Source organism: Tauraco erythrolophus, chromosome 12 (genome assembly GCF_009769465.1).
Source record: "Tauraco erythrolophus isolate bTauEry1 chromosome 12, bTauEry1.pri, whole genome shotgun sequence".
NCBI lineage: Eukaryota > Metazoa > Chordata > Aves > Musophagiformes > Musophagidae > Tauraco > Tauraco erythrolophus.
Window position 1 is genome coordinate 23,456,353 of NC_141476.1, and position 17,601 is coordinate 23,473,953.

Below are 17,601 nucleotides of genomic sequence, written 5' to 3' on the forward strand. Positions count from 1 at the left end.
TCACCCCCACGGCTGCCTCTTGCTCCCCCACCGAGCCCACGCACCGCCCTCGCTGACCCCACAAAAAGGCCAGGCCCAGGCGGTTGTGTACAAAACCTGAAATAGTTTACTTTGCTTTCTTTTTTTTTTTTTTTTTTTCTTTTCGTTGTGTTCTTTTTTTAAACTTTGCTCTAGGTTTACTTAAGATTTCGTGAACTCGATACAAGAGCATTTGATATGAACCGGTAAATAAACACCGTCATAGATAGATAGCCACGATAAACTTTGTTAGAAATGTACATGTCGCGAAAAAAATAATAATACTAATAATAATAATCATAATAATAAAAAAAGCCGGCGCGACGCCCAGGCCGGCGCGGCCCTCGGCCCTCGCCCACGGCCGCGGGTGGCTCTGGTTCCCCGCGGCGCCGCGCCCCCGGTAAATGTGTGTATATAAACAAAGCCCATAAGAAATGTACAAATATAAAAGCTACAAACATTAATAAATTACATCGTCACAAAACACGAAACACTCCACAAGGTGCTAGTAAAATAACTGTCTCCCTCCTCGTACAAGAAGTTCCGCAAAGAGCTGGTAGTGGCGGGCGGCGCCCCGGGGGGGACTCTCCCCTTATAAAAAACCGGTGGTGGTTATTCCAAAAGCTATGTACAAGCTACATTCTAGGGAAAGGGGGCCTCGGGGAACGCGGCTACGCAGGGCGACACGGGGGGGATGCCTGAGAAACGCGCCCAACCCCCATCCGCAGCCCGCCGGCCCGCCCCCGCCCCGACGGCGCCCGCCGCGCCCCGACGGCCCCGGCCCACAGCTCCGCACCCCCCGGGGCCGCCGCCGCCGGCCCCTGCGCGCTGCCCGGGCGGTGAGAAGCGCGGCGGGCGGCGGCTCCGCCCGGGGACCGGGACCGGGACCGGGGCCGGGGCTGGGGTTGCGGGGGGGGGCCGGCGCGCTCCGCCGCGGCCGGATGGGGATTAACTTTCCGCGGCCCATCGCTCTCAGCACGCTGAGAAAGGGACTCTCTATTAAAAAATATTTATAGCAGGATTCTGTACACTCCGACCGACCGAAAGTTCAAGGGAGCGGTGGCCGGAGCCGAGCGGCACCGCGCCGCGCTGCCCGCCGCCCCCGCCGCTATAGCGCAGCAGCTTCCCGTTCCGGTGGATCTTCAGGATCTTGCCGGGAGAGCCGCTGCTTGGCCGTGGCCATTCCCCTTCTTCGTGCGCTTCCCTGCAAGGAGAGCGGGGCAGCGGCGTGAGGGTCCGCGCCCGCCTCGCACCACGAGCCCCGCACCGGCCGCCTCCCCTCCGCACCGCACCCCCATCGCCCGCCCCCGGCTGCCCCGCAGCGCCCCAAGGGCCGCGACCACCCCTCGAGCGCGGGGATTGCCCCCCGCAGTGGGGGCACGCACCCCGGACACATCGCTCCGAGCAGACCCCGCTCAGGGTGCAGCCTCAGCTCACCCCTCTCTGCTGGGGCTCCTCCTGCCTGCGCAGTGCCAGCCCTGCTGCCCCGTGCCCTCACCCAGCCCCGCCAGCACCGTCCCACTCGGTTGCCTCGGGGGGAGGCTGCACCCGGGCACCCCACAGCTCTCCCACCCAGCTGGGCTCCAGTGCCTGCCTTCAACCACGCACCCACCGCTCCCACGGGATCAGGAAACCTGCGGCACAGGATGCTGAGCTCACATGCACCGCGAGTCCTGGGCCAAGCACTGCCTCGAGGACGCCTGGTCCCTTGCCCACCACGCTGAGGACCAACCCACGTACCACCACAGCTCCGCAGCTCTTCTTGCTCCCTGTTCCCCTCGAGAGGACCACCTGCTCCCAGGCCCCGCCAAGAAGGACACCGAAAAGATGCACACACAGACACACGGACACACAGACACACAGACACATCCAGGCTAGCACCAAGGCACTGCAACGCAGCCAAAATGGACAACGTTCCCTGTCCCCATGCTGTGAGAGGACACCACCACCACGACCTCAGGCCCTTGCTCACGAGCTGTGCGGTTTCCGCGAGGTCTGTGCTCCCCGTTGTACTGGTCCTCAGGGACTGGTGCAGCTACCGCAGCTGCTCACTGCCCTGCTCACCACATACCTACCACTTACGGCCAGGAACACCCCTGGTCACCACGGCACCTGGGACTGCCAGGCCCAACTCACAGCCATGTGGCCTCTTCTGTTCTGATCCCTCATGCCACCATTGGTGCACTCTTGTGCGACACCTGCAGAGACCTCAGCTCCTTCCGCTTTTCCCATCTCCATTAAGTGTTCCAGCCTTAAAGACCTGAGCAGTGTGAGTGACACTTTCCATGGGACGTTTCCTCATTTCTCATCCTTTCGCCTCACTCTTTAAGACAGATCTTCCTGAGAAGTCTTAGAGCTCCCTTCATCCACCATCTCATTTCTACAGTCCCTTCATTCCCAGTGATGCCCAGTCTGCTAGTTCCCAGGCTCTGGACTCTCCTGCGCTCCATGCAGAGAGCTGCTTTGAAGCCCCCTTGCTGTCCCCCAGCTGTCCCAGCCCTGCACAGGAGGCCCTAAAAGTGCTCTGCTTCCCCTGCAAGGTCAGCCACTCGCTTTCTTGGCTCACGGCTCCTTCCCTCCTTTGAGGACTGGAGCTACACCACGGGCAAGGTGTGATCCATGTGCCTGGTCAGGCTCCCTCCACGATGCCCTGACTGGGTCGCCCAGCTCACTGGCCAGATGGGGTTCGGCTCCATTCAGCACTCCTCTTCCCATCTCATCTTCCCTGTTTCACTACTGCCACCATCTTACCACAAAGACACAATTCCAGCAAATACGTTCATTCCACTCCGGTTCCGCAGACAGCCACAGGTACTCCCAGCTCCTGGCAGGACCCCAGCACCAACCACAGGCTATGCACCGTCCTCCTGTCGGCCCACTCAAGCTGCTCAGATGTTCTACTGTTTGGGAGGACATCGTGCACTACCTCTAACCTGCTCCACTCAAACACGGGCGGACGCAGGGAACATCTGCCGTGTTGCCTCACTTTTACATCAGGGCTCTCCCGGTGCGATCGCCGCTCAGTCTTCACCCTACACGGTGCCCGTCCCACACGCCTGCCTCTGCCACGCTTTCTGAGCAAAGTTCAAGCAGAGAACAGGAGGTCCCAGCCCAGACTCCAGGACAGCCTCAGCTTGCAACGCTTTCCCTACGGCAGACAAGCAGCGACCTCTTCCTCTCTCTGGCTTTGGTTGTGTAGCTGTTACTCCCAAGGTTTGCCATTACCTCGGCTCCCTTTGTGGCAACTCTCAGGACAGGTTTGCAGATCTGCACTGCTCTACACCCGCTGGGTGGACGTCCTCACCTACACCCCAGCACAGGTACTGGTGTACGGACACCACCCGACCACGGCAGCGCCTGACCTAGCCCTGGGCAGAACGGCCTTCCTGGATGCGTCTTCCCCCGGACATGGCTTCACCAGCCAGGCTGGACTGCGATGTGGCCACTGCAGGTGTTCCTCAGGAGCCTCAGGGAGTGCTTCCTACCAGGGGATGCCTCCCAGCCCGCGGCAACCAGCCCAGCAGCAGAACGCCTCTTTGGGCTCACCAGTGCCGGGACAGCCCTATCTTCCGACCACATCTGACCTGCCGACGCGCTTCTGCGTACCGTGAGACACGCGACGCGCCGAGGGCCCTGCAAAAAGCACGGGTTACGTGACCAGTTCACCCTTCCCCATTCCTACACCAATACCCCAGGCGTTTCCTGGTACCTTTGGCGGAGGCATTGTTCTGCGAGGATGATGAGGGTCTCTCTGTGTGAGGAAAACACCGGGTGCCATCGGCTGCGATCCCCTGTTAGGCTGGGCGACCCCAAAGGTGCTGGCCCCCGCGGTGTACTCGTGATCTGTGAGGCGCTGGCATGTGACTCCAGCTTCGGCTCTGGCGAGCTGCCATCCTGAGCCGCTTTGTTCGCGTTGTTGGTTGACAGCTTCTTTTTGGTATTTTTTTCTTCTTGCCTTTTTGTTCCTCCTTTAAATGACAAACATGAAGCTCAGATTAATCCCCCAGAAGACCTTTAGCTACGGCAAGGGCCGCGGCGTTGCTTAGGGTCCTGATACACGACAACTCATGGAGGCTGCCACGTGCAAACCGCTCGGGTCTGTTGCGACACCATCTCGCTCACGGCTCGCTCTGGCGGCACGCACGCGCCTCGCCCTTCTTGCCTCTACTACGGCTTCGTGCAGAACCTCCTCGTCTGTTAACTGCTACACTGCGGCGAGTGGGAGCAGCCAGGACCGAAACCACCCTGCCTTGGCAGACCAGCGTGGTTTTGCACGAACAAACCTTTCGATGTTCCCACAAAAACCTGGCACCTCCCTATCTTCGGGTGTCTTCATACACTTTCACAACAGCATGAGGGATATTAAACATCCCGCTGGTTCACAGACTCTGCTTCCTGCCAGGACACACACTTCATCTCTCGACCTGTGACTGCACCTATCCACACATACCATGAGAACTGCCACCATCCTCTTTCCCTTGCCTACCGCCTTCAGTCCGTTCTTGAGGAAACCCCTCTACCATTATGGGAGCTCTTTCTGCTCAACCGTACGCATCACAGAAGCCAAACGCACCAAACCTGCATCTCCAGAACTCGCCAAGGTGTCTCGCCAACCTTGCTCCAGCAGACCTTGCCACCTTCGCGCCTCACGGTGCACGTGTGCGGAGGCCCTATGTGTGTTAGGTGCTTAGCATCTATCTGACCTCTTCAGAGACCGGACACTTACCAACACCCAAAGTGCCTCAATATCTTTGCTGAACTGACCCCATGGCTACCCACGGTTCACCAAACCTTTGGAATAAATCCGTATGCTCCCCAGCAGCCGATTCCCACGGACAAGGCAATCTCACCTCGGACTCTCACGGACACACGACACGTGGTGCACGCATGCTCCCTTCGGGCTGCCTCCTCACCCTGGCCTGGCAGCTACGCTCGCTCGCCCGGACTTCTCTACGCTTCCGACACGTCGCCCACGCTGTTGTCAGACAAGCTGTGACCCTCTTGGACTTTCACCCCATTTATTTCCCCCGGGACTGCTGAGCCTTGTGTCGCTGGCATGGATAAGCACCGAGGGTTGGCACCGCGCCGCTGCCTGGGCATGACTGCTGCTGGGGGAGAGGGCTTTCGTGTCCTGACAGCTACTACTTCTCAAGTGACCTCACCTGCTGTGACAACTTGGCGGCAGCAGCGGCGAGTCCGGTTTCGATGGAGGCGACTCTCGTGCCCTCTCGCACCGGTCTGTCTTGTCGAGGCACCGAGGGGCCCACTCGTGCTGCAAGGAAAGCAGACGGGGGTGAGGTGTGCAGAATGCGCCCGTGTGAGCAGCATCACCACGTCCTGGGCAGGGAGGCTCTGCCCTCCTGAGCGGGAGGGCCAGGGATGCTGCAGCCTCTGCCCTGCCTTCCCTGGGATGCGTTGGAAGGCAGGAGGTGCCGACGGAGAAGCTGCCAATAAAGGTATGACACAGCTGGCATCTTGACTGGCAGCTGGAGTAACCTGAAGCCAAAGCCACGGGAGGTTTCTGCCTACGCTACAGGTGTGAGCGACTCCAGCATCGTTCCCAAATGGACAGTGTTCACCGTCCCACCAGCTGGGAGCGGACATGCAGTGCCACAAGCTGATCAGACATGGGCTGCTTGTCACACACACAGCAAGTTGTGGAGACTCTCTGGTTAGTGGGCCATGTCAGAGGGGTCTAAGGACCTCCTGGCCTGTCACTGTCTCTGGTGAGTGGCAACAAAAACACCCTCCCAGACCACCAGCTTTGGCTGAGTCTGGAGGATGCCATTCCCACACTTTCTCTCATTTCTCTTTACACAGTCCCCTAAAAGCCATGGCTACTCAGCTATCTGGGGTTTCTGCTAAGGTGGCCACCAATTGTTCCATCACCAAGAGCGTGAAGAAAAATAAACCAACAACCCATCCAGGAATGACTTTTTCCTGCCAACCAATTAACGGAGGAAGGCTAACGCTGCTCGGCATCAGTCCCAGAGTGTGCTATCACCTCCCACTGCGCTGGGAAGGGTTAATCCTTCACATGACAAAGAAATTGCTAGCTGTGATCTTACAATTTCCACACTCCCTGAAAATGGCAGTATTTCAGGGACCTGCATGACTTAGCCTGAGTCTGGGCAGCACAGACCATATGGACTTACCCGTTGGACTGTAAGGGGCATCATCCGAACTTTTCCTTTTCTTTGACCGGGATTTGAACACTGGATTATCTTCATCCGATTCCAGAGAAGGGTAAACTGCAGTAGGAAACAAAGGCAGTAGTTTCAGTGTAGGAAACAGCTCTGCCCTGCAGAGAGGCCCACTTGCTCCGTACAGAGGTCCCACTGACTGGTGGGACAGCGGCAACACTCAGGGGACTTTCTCCTGCTCTCATCCACACGCTACACTTCGCAGCTGCTGTCATTACACTGTGACCTGCAATTCTTAGGATACAGAGTGAAACTTCTCAGACAGGAAAAATCAGTCTCCCTCTGCCTGCGGAGTGACAGCACAGCTAAGGAGACGCAACAGGTTTCCTTATCTCAAGCCAGACTGGTACTGAAGATGCATCAGCCAACCACACCTCCCTGGCCCGTACGACTCCAGCCCAGTTAGGCAGAGAGAAATGACACAGTGCTGTTTGCACGGACCACGAGAACGGCTTTCCTTGACTTAGGAGTATCCAAAAGATGAACGCGAACCATTCTACCACAGGATCCTTCGCAGACCTCTGGGATAAACACCACCTATCCATCTAAATTTTGTCCCAGCCTTTACTATGAAGTTTTGTGTATTTTTTCGTCTTCCCATGCGTTTGATTTTCTTGCCAGTTGCCATGTGTTACATCACAGGTGATGGTGGCATTGCCATTGACACTAGAAGTCTGCTCATCAGATCTGGCACAAACAGAGCCTCTGGAAACCAAGTCTGCTCACAACAAAGACTCTCCATTCACTGCCAGCACAGACACACCAATGAGCAAATCCAGCCCTCGGCAGAGCGGAGGGCATCTCTCTGTACACCACATCCCTGCCCAACAGCTTCACGGAGCTGCCCTTTGTCTCAAAGCACCTTCCAGCACCACCGCCGCATCCCAGCGCGTGCAGCGCACTCCAGAAGGCCGTGCAGCCGCCTGCTGCAACATGCCACAGCATCCCCATTTTGCCTTGGCATCTCTGCTAGCAAGATGAAAACACACGCTCCATTTTTCCAGTCGTAACAGATGATCTCTGATGGCCGTGGTTGCCGGGAAGACTTAAACACACACGTAGGCTCTCCTGTTAAACCTCTACCAATTTCTTGCCCTCTCTGGGACTTCAGCCTTTCCAGTCCCTATCAGTCTTTACATGATTACTTTCTTCATTTCCTCACTTCTCATATTCAAAAATGCTCCTGCAGGTTATTGTGGCAGAACTGGCAGAACTGGCTTTGTGCCCATTTCCGCCCGATGCTTGCGTTCTCTGCCAACACTCAAAATACCACTGGATCCCTTTTCCAAGCACAAATTCAACTTCTCACTCATCTTTGCTAGATATTTTATTGCTACTGTGCAGACGAGGACATTTCTGTCGGAAGTACCAGCACCTGACACACATTTTGGGGACAGTTTCTTGTTTGGTGGCTGCCTGCTGCAGTTTCAGCGGGCTTCCGTGCCTTTTAACATCTTCAGATTGTGGCATGCCTCAAATCCAGTCTCGCTGGATGCCCCTACCACCACCAGCTCTGTAGTCAAGTTACCTATCACCCAGAGCTTGCTTAATTTTGCTGTGCAGACCTCTCGTTATTCGCACTCCTCCTTACCAAAACACCCAGTTGATGCCAATGTGACGGAAAGGGAGCAAGAGCACCACGAGAAACATGGGGGGGTACGTGCCAACATGCACAAACATCTACGTGCACCCCCAGGCACGCACTTGCTCAGACTGCTTCGTTTGTACTTACCGTAATCTGAGTCTTTAAAACAGGCATCTAAGTGGTCCTGGTCTTCATCGTAATCCTCGATGTCGACGCTGTTCTTTGTGCTCTTCTTTAGTAACCGCTTGCCGCGTTTTTGTTGCTGCCACCACCCGTTTTTTTCGAGTTTTGAGTGGAGATGGTTGTTCTTCGCCTGGTTGGTACCCACGACGTCTGGAGGCAGGACTCTGACGCCTGGAGGTTTGCCATCGACAGCATGCCCTGGATTGCTTCTGTGTGCTGGGGGAGGCGGTGGCTGACTGCAGGGAAACGTTGGGAAATACAGGAGCCGTTAGCGATGCCGGAAAAACACGACCCCCTCACAAACGCTGGACTCCTTTCACCGCACAGTGTTGCTAGAAAAGATTTCTTGATGGCTGCCCTTTGAGCAGCTGGGCATGCCGTGAGTGACACCAGCTGTTTTCATATCTAGTATCACAGACAGCACGTTAGACTCGGGGTTGCTGCCGAAGGAAGCGGTGCGCCGCGGGGCTGGGCGTGCGATGGGCATGGTGGGCGAGGACACGGGTCAGGTCAGTAGTTTCAAAGCCAGTAACAGCATTCCCAACAACGCTGGTGTCTCTATGACCAACTCTGAGAGCTTATGGGTCAGCACTGGAGGGGGATGTGGTGGTGGGCTTCTGCTACGTCCTGCCAAGCAGTAGAGAAGCATTTGGACAAGCAGAAGGAAGCCCGTGACCACAGACCACAGTTCTCACGGGGGACTGTCACCACTCCAGAATCTGCTGGAAGAGCAACGTGGTAGGGCACAAGCAATTCATGAGATTTCTGCAGTGCATTGGGAGGGTTTTGTGATGTGGATGTGGGATGGGTTGATTATGGGAGACGCTGGAGGGATACGGACTGGATGCGTGGACTGCGGTGTGGGTTGAAAGCCTGATTTCATTGAACTTGCTTTTTGGCATTTCATTGCCAGTTTTCAACAGGCACTGAGCATCTGTTACACAAAGAAATACATTGCTACAGAATAAGCTCAGGTCAAATGATGTATAAATCTCCCCACCAACAGAAGAACATAGAAGAATGACAATCTCGACAGAGAACACCAGGCAGAGCACATCATCAAATATTTCCCATACTTTAGAGTTTAGGCAAATATCAAAATGCAAAAAACCTTGCTGTGGTAATGATTTTTTTTTTTTTTTACAGTTATGCAATAGATGCCACTAACACTCAGCATTTCCCCAGTAAATTAGCAGTGCCACATCGCTTTCTCTTATTGATCTTAATTTAATCCACTTTAAACCATTACAGGACTCCGGATAGAGCAACACACAAGACATAATGAGAGTTTCTGGGCACTAATTGCATTTATAAATAATCCTGAAAATGAATTAAGGCTGGTGTCAGCAGCTAGCAACTCCACAAATAGAAGAACATCGAAAAACTTATTCAGGCAAGAGACATTTTAATCCCTCATTACCATGCCAGATGCCTCTCTGTCAAAGACATATTTGCACTGTCTATAAGAAATTAACATATTTTCTCTCAAATTTTTCCCCCAGCCGTTTTTGCAAACACTGGACTCTCAAAACACTGCAAACAGACCATCAAACACTGACCACGAAATGGGCAAACCAGAGAGGAACTGCCTTAAGCAACGTGAGCTTCAACAAATAAATTGTGGAATACGATCAAACCCAGCGATTCTGAGAGGCAAACCACAACCTGAACGTGTGGGTGAAATGTCTCAAAGAGTCAGAGCTGCACATGGGGCAAAGTGTTTCTCATTAGGGCATGTGCTTGCGTGTACCTCCATGAGAGGGATTTCAGCTTTCGAAGCCAACAAAGATTCCAGAAGAATAAGGAAGTAATTTTTAAGCTCTGGAAGGCTTTGAGGATGAGCAGAGAAGAGGACAGACTGGTCACAGTTTGTGCCTTTTGCATCGGGCTGGAGCACCTTCCTATGAGGACAGGCTGAAAGAGTTGGGGCTGTTCAGCCTGGAGAAGAGGAGGCTCCGGGGTGACCTTATAGCGGTCTTCCAGTACCTCAAGGGGGCCTACAAGAAAGATGGGGAGAGGCTGTTCAGGAGGGCCAGTTGTGATAGGACAAGGGGTAATGGTTTTAAAATAGAGGGAGGTAGATTCAGGTTGGATATTAGGAAAAAATTTTTACCATGAGAGTTGTAGAACACTGGCACAGGTTGCCCAGAGAGGTGGTGGATGCTCATCCCTGGAGACGTTCAAGGCCAGGTTGGACGAGGCCCTGAGCAACCTGATCTAGTTGGAGATATCCCTGTTCCTTGCAGGGGGGTTGGACTAGATGACCTTTGAAGGTCCCTTCCAGCCCTAACCATTCTATGATTCTATGATTCAGCATTTTGCACGGCCTCCCTTTGGGGATTTTATTGGTTCCTTTTGCTCTAGCACAGACAAGGACACAAGATGGACAGATGAGTCCCCTGCACTAACCGTGTGCTGCCTAGCAAGCACCTGGTGATTTCAGCTGCATATAGTGCAGGAACTGAAAGAGGACTGCTCTGGAAACCGCCAGCTTCCCCTTGCAACAGCCAGCAGCGTGCCGTAAACCTCAGCGCAGCTGCCATGCGGTCCGCGGGCGAAAGGACCACTCGGATGGCCAAAAAGGCATGGCCAAGGCAGCACGGTGGCTCCTGAACGACCCACGGGGCTGGGCTGGGGAGGACAAGTCTTAGGTCTGCCAAGCCCAGCTCCCACCCAGAGCCCACGCTGAGCTGGTACAGAGCTCGACGGGCCAAGCTTGCACCCACACCGAGCAGCCCAAGCTCAGGAGTCTTCATCATCATCATCACCAGCAATTGCCTTTCTGGTGCTGCATCCGAGAGCTGAAACTGGCAGCATGTTCTGACATTACTAACAGAGAGAAGCACCACAACAGAAGGGAAAATTTGCTGTTAAAACTCATCCCAACTAAAACCTCGCCCAGGGCTGCCCAGCCTGCAGCACCGCTCGGGACAGCGTGATGAGGAACAGGGAAGGGCAAATCATCTCAGTGGGAACCTGAGGAAGAAGACATTGGTCTGTATGGCACAGATGGCTTTGAGCCCTACACGCAGTGCTCTCTGCAATGATTTGTTGTGTTGGGTTTAAGCCTTGGGGCCTCGGTGTCCCAGAACAGCTTGCCAGTTGCCAGCAGGACCTTCATCAAGGAGGAGCAGAAGCTCCTTCAGGCTATGCGGGGCTCTCACATCGCCCGCCTCACCGCCTAGACTCAACAAGAGCATCCTTTGCGTGACAGCATGTTCCAGAGCAGTGGCAATAGGCAAACAGCCAGGACCATGACAAGAATGCACACGATTCAGCACGGGCAGACTAAGGTTTTACCTCCCTAGTTGAGGCTGGCCCTTTATCTGGGCACAGGAACGATCCCAGCACCCTGAAGCTAGGAGAAGATATCACACAGGGAGCTGGTGCTTCACTTTCCACAACCAGTTCTACTAGTGGCATCTCTCTCCGAGGGTTCAACATCTCTAAGCAGATATTCTCCTTCCTTTCACAAGCAATTACTGAGCCTTTCACCTATATCCTTATATCCAGAAATTGAATTTATTAATTCCAGTAGAATATTACTCATTGAGGGGTGGCTTCTTCCCCATTCTCCATGCTGCCTACACAGATGGCTGGAGGCACCGAAGGGCAAGGCAGAGATGAGAGACAGCAAGCTCACTGATGTCTCACCTCGCCGCTGAAAAACTATCACCCAGTCTCATCTTAAGATTAGGGGAAAAATAGGTAAGGGCAAAGGAAAGTCACAGGAACCACGAACATCTTCTCAACGGAAATAAGAGTTAACTTGAAACAAGAACTGTCTCATGGGGTTACAGAGAAGACAGAGGCAGACTTATCTCAGAGGTGCACGGCAATAGGATGAAAGGTCATGGTTACGAGCTGCAGCATGGGAAATCCCAACCCAACACAAGAAGAAAAGGTCCATCCAGAGGGTGGCTGAGCAGCTTCAGAGAGGCTGCTGAATCCCCAGCCCTGAATGTATTTAGAACCCACCAGGGCAATGCCCTGCACAACCAGGTCAAACTTTGCAGCTGGCTGGGCTGTGAGCAGGTGGCTGTGCCAGGTGACTTCCCGAGGTCCCTTCCACCTGCCGTTGGTATGAAATACCGCAAATAAGAACCATTGAAAAGGTCCTTATTTGGGGAATATAAGGGGAAGGCAGTAAATCACCATCCTCTCTCTGATAGTATTTCCCTGTAATTTCTGCATTTCCCCTCACCCTACCTGTGGCCAAATGCAAATGAACCACAAAGAAGAAGTGCAGCCAAGACAGCAATGACTTCTCAATATTTTGGAGAAGTGACAGCTGTAGGAAACTATGGAACTCAAATAACTTCCAAGTACAAATTCAGTATTTCCTTCCATTTTTGAACCAGACCTGGAAACAACAAATAATTTTGCTCAGTTCTAGATCACATGACCACCAGTCCCCTCCAAGCTTTTTTCCATATTCCATTTCAATTCTTTCAGACTCTTTCCACTTTTACAGCAGCCTTTCCAGAGGACCTCTGCCATTCTCTCTCCCCATCTCACCACCGTTGAGGCAGCTCTCTGGCCCAATCTAGACAACACCATCAGGGCACTTGGTTTGGTCAGCCACAAACGAAGAGTCCACTATTTTACAGAATCAAGTTTCACACAATCCAGACAAGGTCATCAGCACAAAAAGCCCTGACCTGCTTCCTAAGTTACTGCTGGGGTTCAGCAGCTCCCGTGCTGGTCGGACAAGGCTCCGTGCTTCCCAGCCGAGAGCTGGCTCTCATCTGCACTGACCACTGCGTGAGCGACGCAGATTCCACAGACCTACCTGCACCACTGCTACGTGGAGTATCCAGAACATACGTACAAATATTATGTGTGTACATATAAATGCATACACGTGCCTACCCTTTATCTGCTTTAAAAGCAGAGAAAGATGGAAATTGCTCCTGAGAGTCAGACATGACCACATTGGCATTATGTTGCGACACGGTATGTTTGTGTATCATGTTTCTTCCACTTTTTTTTTAAAAAAAAAACACGTTACGGCCATTTATAAAGCCTAGCGTGATTATGGAATGCAACCCAGTCATTTCATTTATCAGGAGCTTTTTTCAATCAAGCTGCAACACGCAGAGCCAAAGCCTAATTGTTTATACAAGAGCCAAAATTGATACGACACGTTCCCACTAAACTGCCCCAAACAGCGCAGTAGCTCACGCAGAGTTTGGTTATGTGACTTTGACTTCAGAAACCACAAAGTCTACAAATACTCCGGGTACAGAGCCCTGAAGGGAGGCAAAATGAAAGGCAAGAGTCCTGCTCCATCACTGAAAGGCAGTTTTAACCCATTGCAGACAGCAGAAGACACGTTCCAAGCAAGGAAGAGACTCTTTGAGGACCATTCCTGCAGACGGCAGAAGACACGTCCCAAGCAAGGAAGAGAATCTTTGAGGACCATTCCTGCAGACAGCAGAAGACACGTCCCAAGCAAGGAAGAGAATCTTTGAGGATCATTCCTGCAGACAGCAGAAGACACGTCCCAAGCAAGGAAGAGACTCTTTGAGGACCATCCCTCTAACCTTTCTCCTGCTTCCCCCTGCACTTCTGCACATTGTAAGCGGGTGGCAAACCCTGTGATACACGGAATGGTCAGCAGTGCAAACATGGCCAAGGCAGATCTAATTTTTACAATGGCTGACGAATTTTCGTATTTTATACCAAACTTCAAGAACGGGAGTCTATTACACTGGCAACGTTATCCCCAGAGTAGATACACCTAACCACCTGCCGACATGTCTGACTACCTGCCAAAACCTAAGTGTAAATTCAACATAAGCACGAGTTCCATTATGCACCATAACACAGAATGGAAAAGGGATTCACAGGAACAGCCTAATAGACAAGTGCCAGTGCGAGTCCAGAGGAGGCCACAAAGATGCTCCGAGGGCTGGAGCACCTCTGCTATGGAGACAGGCTGAGAGAGTTGGGGCTGTTCAGCCTGGAGAAGAGAAGGCTCCAAGGAGACCTTCCAGCAGCCTTCCAGTACCTAAAGGGGGCCTACAGGAAAGCTGGAGAGGGACTTTTTACAAGGGGTATGTAGTGATAAGACAAGGGCAATGGCTTTAAACTGAAAGAGGGCAGATTTAGATTAGATATAAGGAAGAAATTTTTTACAATGAGAGTGGTGAGGCACTGGAACGGGTTGCCCAGAGAAGTTTGGCTGCCCATCCCTGGCAGTGTTCAAGGCCAGGTTGGATGAGGTTTTGAGCAACCTGGTGTAGTGAAGGGTGTCCCTGCCCATGGCAGGGGGGTTGGAACTAGGTGATCTTTGAGGTCCCTTCCAACCCTAACCGTTCTGTGATTCTATGATTCTACGATTATTTCTTTGAAGAGCAGACACAGAGATGGGGCCAAACCTCAAGAGATCAGGAAAATCTAAAACCACTGACCCACTTGAGCTCAGGCTACAAAAAAAATAGTTATTTCCTGGGAGCTGCAGACACATGGGTACTTCTTCCCATACCCTCTGCAATCATCCGAGGTCGTTGGCTGTTGTCATGAACCACTTCTTGCTAGGGCAAAGGCAGTAATGGAGGAAAACAAGGACTGGACTGAGATTAGGTTCCTCCCCAGAAATAGCAGCCTTGTCAAGATAAGCCTTCCACGGATGTAGTGACTATGTTACCTGATTTTAAAATCATGGCTTTATTCGCTCCCATTAGGAACGAACGGAGAACTTTACAGGAGTCCCTGCACACACACCTCTGTCCAACACAGAGATGAGGATCCCTGTCACTGTGCTGCCACAAGTTGTAACTCCAAACATTGATGCACAAAGGGAAACCTGTGTGTCACAGAGTTGCCTGGTACTTCATGACTGAAAGAGGGGAGATTTCGATTAGATCTAAGGAAGAAATTTTTCACTGTGAGGGTGGTGAGGCACACAGGTTGCCCAGAGAAGCTGTGGCTGCCCCATCCCTGGCAGTGTTCAAGGCCAGCTGGATGAGGCTTTGAGCAACCTGGTGTAGTGGAGGGTGCCTGCCCATGGCAGGGGGGTTGGAACTGGATGATCTTGAAGGTCCCTTCCAACCCAAACCATTCTGTGATCCTGTGATTCTCTGATTCTATGACTGATGTACACGAAGCCAGCCTATAATATGTTTTAATCTCTTGCAACCATCTAACCTGTGAAAGAGACAACTGCCTAATTGAGAAAGGTTGAATCAGAACATGTTTCTGGTCAGCAACACTGTCTCCTTTACATTTGTCTGTAGCTCTGTCACTGCACTGCAACCTTGAAGAATCCATTTTCACTCTCAACATCAAAAAAACTCTTCTTTTTTTAAACTCACTGATAAAATTTGCTTCTATGGTTTCCCCTGGTAACTTATTCCATATGTTCCCCTTTGACTACGAGGCATATATTTTGGAATTCTCGGTTATGGCTTTTAACTTCCAACCTTTCCCAGGTTTAGATAATATCTTCCTCCCTGAGGAGACCTTCTCATTCCACTTTACCAGGTCCTTTCCAGTTTGCAAGCTGCACTTTTCCTGGGTCATGTGCACCCAACACCCAGCAAGGGCACAGCGTGGGCGAGAAGGACAGCACCAGCCTCTCTTTGTCCAGTCTGTTCTCAACTCTTACACCCCTCCTACAGCTACTTCTACTTCCTCCACAGGTTCTGGGGCTCTGTATAACCAAGGCAGACCTAGAGAACGCAGGGAGGAAAAAGATGCTGTTAGGGTACCCAGCAACCACTGAATGTGGTGTCCCACTTCACTACTCAGAGCAGACTGGTTTTGCTGCTTTGCACATATAAAACGGTGCAACACACCTCTTGCTTCCATGCAACATCTGTTACATCAATCTTCAGTAGGATAAAAGCTGCTTCAAGCAGCCAGCCTGGAGAACCCACGTGTCCTGCCTGCCTGGTGAAGGTGGTTTTCAGATGAAGGCAGACTGGAGATGGACCTGGTTTATTAAAATGCCAAACAAGAATAGCCTGATGACACGTTTCACATCATTTCCCGTATCACCACCTAGCCTCCCATTTCACCCTTCAGAGGACCACTCCTTTGTTTGCACAACAGGCATATTTAGAGGCTGGAAACCTGTGCCAGCAACATACAAACAGCCCACAGCTTCCCAAAGTACCAAGGCTGTGGTCCCTGTGGAGCAGTGGAGCGTGCTTAGGTGAATACCTCTGGTTTTCTACAGACAGGGGACAAACCATTCAGTTAAGACTGCAGCAGCAAAGATCTACTTCCTCAGCAGATACTAAGAAGCACAGGGCATAAGACGTAGCAGTTCATGTCTGCACTGTCATTATGTGCATGGAAGCCATAAACCCAGCTGATGTTCCCAAAACCCTTCCCAGGGATTTGCTCCTAAGGTTCGAATTAAGCAAGACATTTCTGTATGTGAAGAGTCCCACTAGCTTCTTTCGAAAAGACACACATACTCCTAGTACCTAACTGCTCTATCAGTAGTTTAAGATCAGACTTGGCCTGTAAAGAGTGGAGGTAGTGAACCCATACATTTGTTCTGAGATGGGCCCAAACAAAACTCTTGTTCCAGACAGTCCTGAACTGCATTTGAGGCTGGGAACCATGTTTTCCAAGTTTGCATTTCTTTTCACAGCTCATTGTTTGGATTGCCAAAAGATCTAGTGCTGTACCTTATTAACCATATTCCAAAACATCCAGTGACCCTGTGTCACCTTCAGTGTCCACCTACAGTGGTCCCATATGAAACACAACCAAGCCCAGCCAAGCATTTCCATTTGAGGTACAGAAGTACCCACGACCGTGCTTGTTTTTCCCCAAGCCATGTGTTTTGGTGGGGAGAAGAATGATGACCAGGGGTGTGTGATGGCAGTGTAGACAGTTTCCTATTTTCTTCTTTCAAACATTGAATATTCAGGGAACTGCACAGCACTTTACAATGCCTTATGGAAGAAATGCTGGTCATTCAGATTACTTTATTGCATTATTACTACATTAAAAACCATTATTCATGCCCTCAAGCTGCATTCACTGAGCTCTCCCTTCCTTTTGAATGATTCATCTATGACAGTATTATTGCTAAAATGGATGTTCAGCATTTACAGATGTGAAGTGCCTCTATTTGTTGAAATTATACCACTGAGATCTTTCCCATGCACTTTCCCACCTCTCCCTCCAGATTGCTGGATAAAGAAAGAATCTGCTTACTGGAGAAAAAGCAGTTATTGAGCTGCAAGGTTCATTCTCTCTGTCACTCTCAGACACACACACAACTGCAAAAGAGCGATTTTTGTTTACGGGTAAGAGGAGAAAACACCCCTAGGTGCGTACCTGTTGGTGTTATACTCTAAACCCCCAACTTCCTTGCTTGCCTGCAAAAGATCAAGAATTCCTGCTGAACTCCCACTCTCTTCTTTACTTTGGAATTGCGCCCTGGCTTTGCCTCTGTGTCGATGTGAAGCAAATCTTCATCCGAAGAGTCATCACTCTGCAAAAACAAAGAAATGTCTCAAAAACTCCAGAAACTAAGTTAGTCAACAAGAACAACACAGTAATTTTTGCAGCCTCCTGCTCCTCCAAAGATTCAGGGCTAGCATTCGTCATTTGCTTTCATTAAAGAAAAAAAAAACACACCCCAAG

At 51.7% G+C, this 17,601-nt stretch overlaps 1 protein-coding gene across 1 annotated transcript in view; it reads right to left on the minus strand.

Moving 5' to 3' along the window:
* Positions 1–1,017: 1,017 nt before the first annotated feature.
* The window catches only part of PHF2 (PHD finger protein 2), an 88,467-nt gene continuing 71,883 nt past the window's right edge, over positions 1,018–17,601 (minus strand). The window contains 13 exon segments of the mRNA XM_086619290.1: positions 1,018–1,173; positions 1,175–1,208; positions 3,709–3,769; positions 3,772–3,870; positions 3,873–3,965; positions 3,968–3,986; positions 5,181–5,290; positions 6,174–6,269; positions 7,954–8,058; positions 8,061–8,225; positions 15,613–15,665; positions 17,293–17,374; positions 17,377–17,449. Coding sequence (XP_086475416.1) covers positions 1,018–1,173; positions 1,175–1,208; positions 3,709–3,769; positions 3,772–3,870; positions 3,873–3,965; positions 3,968–3,986; positions 5,181–5,290; positions 6,174–6,269; positions 7,954–8,058; positions 8,061–8,225; positions 15,613–15,665; positions 17,293–17,374; positions 17,377–17,449 — 1,146 coding nt within the window.